The 10,115-nt window shown below is 46.8% G+C and overlaps 1 protein-coding gene and 1 long non-coding RNA gene across 6 annotated transcripts in view; one reads left to right on the top strand and one right to left on the bottom strand.

Annotated features, from left to right (window-relative positions):
- Positions 1-660: 660 nt before the first annotated feature.
- On the bottom strand, positions 661-9,835 carry LOC114021041. Of its 3 annotated transcripts, XR_006290831.1 has the most exons (6): positions 9,720-9,835; positions 8,253-8,366; positions 4,698-7,388; positions 2,920-2,961; positions 1,117-1,186; positions 661-710 (listed from the first exon to the last, which is right to left on the bottom strand). It is a non-coding gene; the product is annotated as an uncharacterized LOC114021041 (long non-coding RNA). The 3 variants fall into 3 exon arrangements; XR_005225864.2 differs by lacking the exons at positions 661-710; positions 1,117-1,186 and having other exon boundaries at positions 2,450-7,388; XR_005225862.2 differs by lacking the exons at positions 661-710; positions 1,117-1,186; positions 2,920-2,961 and having other exon boundaries at positions 4,475-7,388; positions 9,690-9,760.
- Positions 9,836-9,876: 41 nt separating this feature from the next.
- Positions 9,877-10,115, top strand: part of TMEM175 (transmembrane protein 175) — a 46,011-nt gene continuing 45,772 nt past the window's right edge. For 2 of the 3 annotated variants that reach the window (XM_043546354.1, XM_037902262.2), the window contains exon 1: positions 9,877-10,017. In XM_043546354.1, coding sequence (XP_043402289.1) covers positions 9,877-10,017 — 141 coding nt within the window. The remainder of the gene's footprint in view (positions 10,018-10,115) is intronic. The other variant, XM_037902266.2, reaches the window with a different exon arrangement.

The raw sequence follows: 10,115 nt of genomic DNA, 5'->3' as shown, positions 1-10,115 counted from the left end.
TATTCCTGGGCTTCAGGGTGGGGGAAAGCAACTCAGAGAGTTCCAGGAAAGTGGCCTTATGCATGCAAAAGTTTCGCAGCCACTGTGAATCATCCCATACCTGCAACACTATGCAGTCCCACCAGTCTGTGCTTGTTTGCTGGCTCAGAATCAGCATTCCACGGTATCAATCAGCCCCACTGCCGCTATGATGTCCCAATTGCCACAGCCCGTGCTTTCAGGAATGTCTGTGTCCATGTCCTCATCAAAATTGTCCTTGTGCTGGCATCTCTTAGCCCCGTTCTGCATATACTCCAGGATAATGCGCGAGGTGTTTACAATGCTCACAACAGCAGCAGTGAGCTGAGCGGGCTCCATGCTTGCCGTGGTATGGCATCTGCGGGAGAGCAGAGTTGCAGCAGAAGTGGTGGATGACGAAGGATGCCACGAGAATAGATATTTATACACGACAAGAGGACCTGCGAGGTGGATTCATGGCACCAGGAGAGCAGAGTTGCAGCGGAAGCAGTGGATGATGACAACATGGAGAAATTTGCTATTGAGACTGAGCTCATTTACAAGAGCAGGAGAGTAGAGCTGCAGCGGAAGCGGTGGATGATGACAGTTAGCAGTAGTACTGCACCGTCTGCTGACAGCAGCACCCAGGACACAACAGCAGTGGTGATGGTGAGCTGAGCTGAGCAGGCTCCATGCTTGCCATGGTATGGCATCTGCATGGAAAAAAGGCGTGAAACAATTGTCTGCCATTGCTTTCATGGAGGAAGGGGCGACTGATGAAATGTACCCAAAACCACCCGCGACAATATTTTTGCCCCATCAGGCATTGGGAGCTTAACCCAGAATTCCAATGGGCGGTGGAGACTGCGGGAACTGTGGGATAGCTACCCACACTGCACCGCTCCGTAAGTGGATGCTAGCCACGGTAGTGAGGACGCACTCTGCTGACTTAATGCGCTTAGTATGGACATACGCAATTGACTGTATAAAATCAATTTCTAAAAATCGACTTCTATAAAATCGACCTAATTTTGTAGTGTAGACATACCCACACACATAAGTTAACAGGTAAGAGTGTTCCTATTGACCTCAATAAGGCTACTCACATAAGTTACTTACATGTAGGCCCATAGACAGCCAACCCAAAGGTGGAGAAGTACAGGAAACTTTGAAGAGGACAAAAAAAGGTCTGAAAGATTTAAAATTAAGACATTTTAGCTTACCACTTAGCATTTTAACACAACAAGATTTGGCAAACACCAGACACGTGTTGAAGGGTCCATGCCAATATCCTCTCCCCAATTTGGGTCTCTTTGCCCCCATTCCTTTTCACTCCCTTTGATTGATTGATCACCTACCTCATTGGCTTACTTGCGTCTCTCCCCACCATGTTTTCATCTTTACAATTCTCCCAGACTCTGTCCCTATTCTTCTACCCTACTTTGAGGTGAGGTGATGTCTCTACACTCTTTATAATGAGGCCTCTCCATTTTCATGGGAGGTCTCTTTCCTCCAATGCAATCTCCCCTGCAAGCATACCACAGACCTCTTTGCTAGGCTGGAAGTACCGCTGGGATATGTACAGCCAACAAGGGAGCGGCAGAGGAAGCTGCTATCAGTGGCTAAAAGCAGAAGAGGCATCACAGCTCCCTGTGCTACGAAGGAACTGCAGAGTTTTTCTGAACCCCCTTTTCCCCCATCTCATTATTGGGATTTTTGTCTGGGGAGGCAGAGAGAGACAACTGGGGAGGCAGTGCCACTTCGTACCTCCTCACAGCAACAGACCTGTTCTGTGTGTTAGCATTTGCACCATCAGGGCCTTAGCTTGGATCCAGGTTAAGAATTTAAACCAGTCTCAGTTTAAATACTTCTAGATATGTGAGAAATGAAGGAGAGGGGATAGCTCCCTTTTATGGACACCCAGCCAGCCAGTTATCTACAAAATCCCTGTTAGTAGCTATTCTCTACTTGCTTTACCTGTAAAGGGTTAAAAAAGCCCATAGGTAAAAGGAAGGGAGTGGGCACCTGACCAAAAGAGCCAATGGGAGTGCTAGAACTTTTTAAAATTGGGAAAAAAAACTTTCCCTTTGTCTGTCTGTTGTTGTTCTCTGGAGAGAGGGGACAGACCAAAAACAGGGCTGAAGCTATGCTGTAAAAAGCTGTGAACCAGGTATGAAAATTACCAGATCATACCTAAAAACTACTCAGTTTGAAATCCCAGATATGTAAGTAGAGCAAGAAATGTCTAGAAAGATGCGATTTAGGTTTATCTCTTTTATTTCTGTAAGGCTTGTGGACTCCTCTGTGCTAACCCCCAAATGCTTTTTTTTGCTTGTAACCTTTAAGCTGGACCTCAAGAAAACCATTCTTGATGCTTAATTATTACATTTGCTCTTTCTAAATCTAGCAATAGCCTAAGTTCCAGATGTATTTTCTTTCTTTTTGTTTTTTTAATAAAATTTACCCTTTTTAAGAACAGGATTGGGATATTTGTGTCCTAAGAGGTTTGTGCATATGTTGTTTAATTAGCTGGTGGCAACAGCTGATTTCCTTTATTTTCTTTCTCAGCTCTTTCCCGAACGGAGGGTGAAAGGGCTTGAGGGTACCCCACAGGGAGGAATTCCCAAATGCGCCTTCCTGGGTCCGAAGGGGATTTTTTGCATTTGGGTGGTGGCAGCATCTACCCATCCAAGGTCAGAGAAAAGCTGTAACCTTGGGAGTTTCATACCAGCCTGGAGTGGCCAGTATTCGTTTTTAGAATCCTTGCGGGCCCCCACCTTCTGCACTCAAAGTGCCAGAGTGGGGAAATCAGCCTTGTCAAGATAGCATTGCATACAAATAGGTAAAGAAATGTTTACATAGTGAAGCACTCAAAACTTTGTAAATACACATTATGATGCACTCCATTTCATGAAGCTTTACCTCATTCCATACACACCTTCAGTTCATGCTCCACTGCTTCCGCTATGGAGACATATACTGCATTAATACAGCACTGGGAAATTATTACTAGTACATCCCTGCTACCTTATGATTAAAAACCAGTGTATGTGTTAAGTATGTTGAAAGTATTATAAATTACAAAAATTCAAGTGGATTGTCACCATACCACAAGACACATCTGCAACCAGGTGATTTTTAAAAAAAATATTTTGCTTAATAGCAAGATCTTTTCCCCATCCCTTTTTCCTGCTGAAGAACAGTTGAACTTTTTCTTGCTCAAGTTTAAAAAAAAAAAATACAACTTTCTATTTGGGGACCAGTCACAAAAAGCAGTATTTTGATAGGTGAAAGTCTGAGTGTTATATAAGCAACTGGCAGACTTTTTAGACTGGAAACAATTCAGCTATGTTAACTTTAGATGTAGCTACACAATGCAGCTATACCTACACCAAACCAAAGTCCCTTTTTTTGTCTTCAACAATTACATTTTCAGCTCCAGTCCAGAGGCCTGCACCTGTTCCAGCTCAAGTCATGCATATTCTGCCAATATTTATCACATCATTTAAGAGCTGAGCTAAGTCCAAGAGCACTTTATAAAAAAAAAAACAAATGTAATTGAATCTTTGCCACAGGTCCTCTCTCCTCTGTTTTCCAAGTGTGATGGGGTAGTCTGTCCCCTTGATGATAGGAGGGCCGAGGGTTCATTCAATCCCCCCCTGTCTGGGGCATGGCTCTTCAATGGTTTGGGATGCCTGATGTACCTAAGGCATATTGGGATGAGCATTTGGAAGGGGATCAGCATCTCTCGCAGCCAACTGGGATGAGCATTTGGAAGGGGATCAGCAGATATACTACCTCCTCCCTCATAGTAGTGGAGACAATAGCAGGAGAAAGTTTGCTTGCTGAATCCTTCTAGTCTAAAAGCAAAAGGATTGACTGGGAGAAAAGAGTCAATGGGAGGAGAAGCTGTCTGAGGCCCTACAGCTGACCTGAATTACACCCAACTCCCAGGAGGAGAGATGGGGATTCCTGGTTTCAAGAGAGAAAGGGACAGGCTGAAGTATAGCCCAGCTGTGGGAGGAGGGCTAGGGTCTCATGAACATGGGGAAAGGAAGCCTACTTGGTCTCTTGTATGGACCCAGAGTGGGAGTGAACTAAAAACTGGTTTGTGCTCTGTAAAAAGACCTAGTAAACCAGACCCCACGAAGGAGGTATTAAAAAACCAAGCAGGCACTGTCCCTCCCTGGCCACAAGAGGGAGTACTGGACAGCAGCAGACTTTTACACTTGTTTGAAGGAAGGTTCTATTCTGAGAAATTACTGTAGAAATGGTTCTGTTAGGGTTGGCAACTTTCTCATCACACAAAACCGAACTTCCTAACCCCACCCCTTCCCAGGCCCTGCCCCTTTCCTGCCCCTTCCCCAAGGCCCCACCCACTACACTCCCCCTCCCGCAATGGCTCACTCTCCCCCATGCTCACTCACTTTCACTGGACTGGGGCAGGGGGTTAGAGTGCAGGGCGGGGTGAGGGCTCTAACTGGGGGTGCAGGCTCCGGGGTGGGGCCAGAAATGAGGGGTTCGGGGTGCAGAAAGGGGCTCTGGGCTGGGGCAGGGAGTTGAGGTGTGGGAGGGGGTGGCCAAACATTTTGGGGATGCTTACTGGAGCCACCAGGGTCCCTTTTCGACCAGGCGTTCCGGTTGAAAACCGGACACCTGGCAACCCTATTCTATGTTTGTCTCAGTAATTTCTGTCTCACCTTAGCTCAGTTGATACCTGTTCTCCAGTTCAGCTCTGCAAGCTCAGTCTAATGAAGTAAAAGATTATTTTCTTCATCCATCACTACCAGCAACAGATTCTGCAGAGAAAATGTTGCCTTCAGTAATACCTGTGTAACCATATAGCTTTAAGTGGGGTGGCAAAGAAATAATGAAGATAGTGTGATTGCACAGGTAATGGTGCTTACAGAATTTAATTCTGCTGATAAACCAACCAGATAAGAATCCACTTCATTTTGCTAGAACTGTGTTTTGCAGGAGTAAAAAGTTGTCTGATCTTATGTGCATTAAATAGAATAGTTATGACTGAATCCACAGATGCAGCACTGAAAATGCACCTTTTTATACTCTCATTTCTCAGATTAGAACTATTCCATACTTATGGTTGAAGCTATTTCCCCAAACATAAACCCAGTTTTCAACTTCCCCCCAAAATAAGTGCCTTTAGATAGTATTTGTGTTTTATTCTACTCAGCTTACACTACCCCAGCCGCAATTCTGAGACATAAAATTTGCAGAAATATATATAGTTTTAAAACAGCTTATAATTGTATTCAAGTGACCACTTTCCAGTCTTGTAGAACACTAACATATAATTTTTCACTACAAAGAGCCACATATTACATGCTACACAAGAGTTAAACACAGGCTTACAAGAGCTACGGCCATTTACATAAACCTGCAACACCATATGAACAAGTCTCATGGTACCCCCCAACTCATCCAATTATAAAAATTCTACTCCAGCACACCATAACAAAAAGTTTAAATATATTACCAGTATTATGGCCATCCCAAAGACTCCCAGTCAGGACTGGACCCTACTGCACACCATACAAAGCAGAGTTGACATTCTAATTCAAAAGAAAGATGCAACCAGGGGAACAATGGGAGGGAGAATAAAGACAATATATAAGAACGAACTATTCACTAGGCTAGTTATGTGCATAACTTCTTATTTCTGACACAATGTTAAGAAACTACTGCTTTACCGCTAAAGGAGACACTCCTTCAAAGTGAGAGTCCCAGCTGCATCCCTAGTCTTTGGCCTTTTCTAGGCCTCTGGACATCCCTGGCTTCTTTCCCAGCTCTCTTCCCTAGGGCCTAGAGGACTGAAGAAATTCCCAGGCACACTGCTCCCCCTGGCTGTCTCTCTGTTCTATGCAATAGGCTTCACTTATAACAGAGTTGGGCAAACTACGGCCTGCGGGCCACATCCGGCCCAGCCCCTGAGCTTCTGCCCCGGGAGGCTCGCCCCCAGTCCCTCCCTTGCTGTCCCTCCTCCCCCGCAGCCTCACCTCGCAGCGGGCGCAATGCTCTGGGCCGGGGGGCTGTGAGCTCCTGGGGCAGCGCAGCTCCAGAGCCCAGCCTGACCCGGTGCTCTGTGCTGCGTGGTGGCGGCGGAGGCGTGGCCTGGCTCCAGCCAGGTGGCGCGGCTGTAGCGCCACGAGCCACCGGTGCTCCAGGCGGTGCGGTAAAGGGTCACGGAGCAGGGGGGGTTGGATAGGGAGGCGGTTCCCAGTAGGGCAGTCAGGAAGGAGAACGGTGGGTTGGATGGGGCGGTGGGGGGCAGTTAAGGGAGGAGGTACGGGGGCAGTCAGGGGACAGGGAGCGGGGGTGTGTGGATGGGGCAGGGGTCCCGTAGGGGCTGTCAGGGAACAGGGCAGGTTGGATAGGGCTGGAGTTCCGGGGCGGGGGGGCTGATAGGAGGTGGGGGCCGGGACACGACCCCCTCCCCTAACCGGCCCTCCATACAATTTCCAAAACCCGATGCGGCCCTCAGGCCAAAAAGTTTTCCCACCCCGACTTATAACCTGTCCCCCTTCCCAACAGGCCTTGCTTGCTCTGTCTCCTGATCTCTAGGAACTAGAACTCTCAGTACCGGTCAGAACTTGGAGCAGGGTTGCGCTGGCCTTTAGGATTACCCTGAAAGGGTCTGTATACCATGGGACTATTAACCTGACCATGGTGCATCTATTCACTATTTTGTATTATTGAATTTTAGAGACTTCTAACATACTTCATGTATGCAGAGGCTATGCTTTGCAAAATCTTCCCCTACAGGCTCAGGAATATCTACAGGGCATATCTAGAGGGGGGCGGGATAGCTCAGTGGTTTGAGCATTGGCCTGCTAAACCCACCGTTGTGAGCTCAATCTGTGAGGGGGCCATTTAGGGATCTGGGGCAAAAATTGGGGATTGGTCCTGCTTTGAGCAGGGGGTTGGACTAGATGACCTTCTGAGGTCCCTTCCACCCCTGATAGTCTATGATACAGTACACATCCAACTGCAGAATTCCTTTTGACTTCTTTACTTCAGGTAACAGGTTGGTTTGGAAAACTGATGAGGACACTTGCTCACTCATCAGAATTGATGGTTAATTTACCTGAAGTGTCTTCCAGTACTGCAAGAAAAGGCATCTAGTCCAGCCTTTGCAGGTGCATGAGTCTTTACTATTTCCATGGAGCAAACAGAGCAAGTTGTCCTGGAAACAACTTAATAAAATCTTTAATACTATACCAATGAACATCTCCAACTGATCAGTCTTAACCCAGTGCGGTTTCACTCCTGTGTGATCAGTCAAGGGGCAGACAGTAAGCTTCAATTCCTATATATCTTCACTCCCCCTTTGAGAAGCCTTTTGTTAATCCAATATTCAGAGACTGGATTTTCTAGAAAAGGATTAAAGGACACTGTCAGTGTCAAATTGGTCCCAAATGTAGGATTTTAAAAGTATTACATTTTTTTAAAGTTCCCACTTTTTTTGTTAACATTCATACATTATCCTATAGTGTTTAAAGCACAAGCTTTGCAGCACTGTTCTAGTGCACAAGTGTTCAAGTGAAATTGACTGGAAACTAACTGAATGCCCAAGTGAAACTGACATGTTCATGGTCCAATGCAAAAAAAAAAAAGCAAACAGTGATATGAAATATGGCATGCATGTGAGGTGCTTTTTTGCAGCATACATATTAGTTTTAAAATACTGAAGTATTAACCAGAGTTGTTTTAGAGCTGCTCACTCTGGCCAGTGCTAATTGAAACTTCAGTGTAAACTCCAGCTGAAGTATTAACCAACTCATTCCCCACTTGCCTAGCTTAGCCTCCAGCCTTTCCAATTTAGAATAGAGAAGGAACTCTGTGAAGCTACTTAAATGTTTACTCAGGCTCATTTGCTTACACAGGAAACTCATAAGACTTTACAATTTAAGTATTAGCTGCAGGAAGCTTTGATGGTGGTGAGTGCCCCTAAAATAAATTACTTAAGTAAGCTATTGATTATGATCTGCAATACTCCTCACCCCAGCTTACTGGTTATCACACCTATTGCAAAGCAGCTACTTTTGGGAGTTGAAGCATTTCAAAACACCAAAAACAATGCCAGAGGCATTTTAGGCTGCACAAAGTAATTCCAAAGTTTGACATTTGTTTTCATTTTAAGCCATGTTTAATTATGTCAAATTATAACAGAAGAATCATCTAAGTGGCTACCTGAAGTGTGCATTGCCCCACTTCTTGCTGCTCCTCCTCCTCACCTTGAGATGAGTGATGTGCTTCTCTTCTTTGAGAAATTTCCGTACCCTATGTCCTCCAGCTAATGGTGCCACCTTCTCTCCTTGTAGATATGTGATTGTCCTTCCTCCATCTCTCTACACAAGAGTATTGTGGTCTATTATACATATAACAAGCTGATATTGTGACTGAGCAAAAATGTATAATGGTGATGAGAGAGACTGCTTTGTGCACATCCGTGAGATTTTTTTACAGTCTTTCCCCTCATGAAGACTATAACAATCCCTGGTATCCCACACTTAAATTACAACTGAGACCAACTAACACACATTGGAGTAACATGCATGCATACACCTGCCATCTGAAGTGCTATTATACATTAATTCTTATAGTTAACACACCTAGAAATGCTGCTACAGCAGTACAATTTATCCATCCTCTAGTCCTGAGGTGCTTTGCATGGTTATTATTTCTTTAGACTAGTAGTTTCCAAACTGTGCTCAGTGGATCACAGATCCCTTGCTAGCAGTCCCCAGAGCTGACCTGTCACATGGTGCTCGCTCCCCAAGTTTCCAGCTGTCAAACTGAACTAGCAACACCTAAATATACAACACTATTAATGTCAACCTTTCCATGCAAACATTTGAAGTTGCTAGGATGGTTGTGAAGGGAGGAGGTCTGTGATGCAGTATTAGAATGCATCTCACCCTGTGAGAAAATCTTTCTGATCTGAACAGATGTTTTGCAAGGTGTGGCCTGCATCTTCTATGTCCCATGCAAGGCCAAGCACACTCAGCACTCAAGCAGTATTTGCCAACTCTTGCCATTGTGTTGCATGTCTCATGAAATTTGCCGAAATTGTGTTGCATGTCTCATGAAAAATGCTCCAGCTCCTGGAGTCAATACCTGAGAATGTCTTCTTTCATTTAAATAAAGTGTTTTCCTCTTTGGGTGTGGGGATTTTTTTTCCCAAAAAGGTACTTGTCTGTACCCTAAACATTGAAAAATCAGAAGACTCCAAAATGTATTATTATTCTTTAAACTTCTTCTGATTTGGGTGGCTCATGGTTTTGGAATGCTTGGAGGTTGGCCACAGGGCAAACTCCATTCACACAGGAACATTCCAGTGAGTGATGCTGGGTGGACCCAGATACTGACAGAAACAGCAACCTCAGGACTACTGACACAGATGTTCACAGACATGTGAAAGATGAAGCATCCCCTAAGGGAAGACAACCCCCATGCAGAACCTCTCAGAAACCCCCATAGATCCCGCTATGCTTTTACAGACCCCTGAGGCCCACCTCTGCCTGTTCCACCCCCCAGAGACCCAGCTCTGCCTGCTCTGACCCCTCAGACTCCCCTCTGCCTCTTCCATCCCCCACTCCACCCCTCAGACCCCCCCCCCGAGACCCAGCTCTGCCTGTTTCATCCCCCACCCTCCCGAGATTCAGCTCTACCTGTACCGGCCCAGCTCTGACCGAACCCACCTCTCGCCCCTTCCCTTGCCCACGCTCTGCGCGTGGCCCGCGGGAGGGGGAGGCGGTCCTTCAGCCGTTAGGGGCCGGGCTTATATCACTCCCCTCCCCCACCCCCAGTCCTCCCCTCTCCCGCTGGCGGCAGGACGCGACTGCGCCGGGTGCCCACATGTCCGCGCTGCGGCCCCAGGCAGAGGGGGAGGCGGCGCCGGGGCCCCCGCGGCACAGCGGGGAGCTGGGCAGCACCCAGGCCTCCACCCGGCTCCTGGCCTATAGCGACGCGCTGCTCTCCATCATCGCCACCGTCATGGTGCGTGAGTGCGGCCTGGGCCCGCGCGGCGCCGAGCTCTGCCCTGGGGAAGCCCCCCCCGCGCCGTTGCCTAGAGTGACCGCCGGCCCCACCCCCTT

Source organism: Chelonia mydas, chromosome 5 (genome assembly GCF_015237465.2).
Source record: "Chelonia mydas isolate rCheMyd1 chromosome 5, rCheMyd1.pri.v2, whole genome shotgun sequence".
Lineage (NCBI taxonomy): Eukaryota > Metazoa > Chordata > Testudines > Cheloniidae > Chelonia > Chelonia mydas.
The sequence above is the reverse complement of the archived record's forward strand: the minus strand, read 5'-3'. Positions and strand labels throughout refer to the sequence as shown.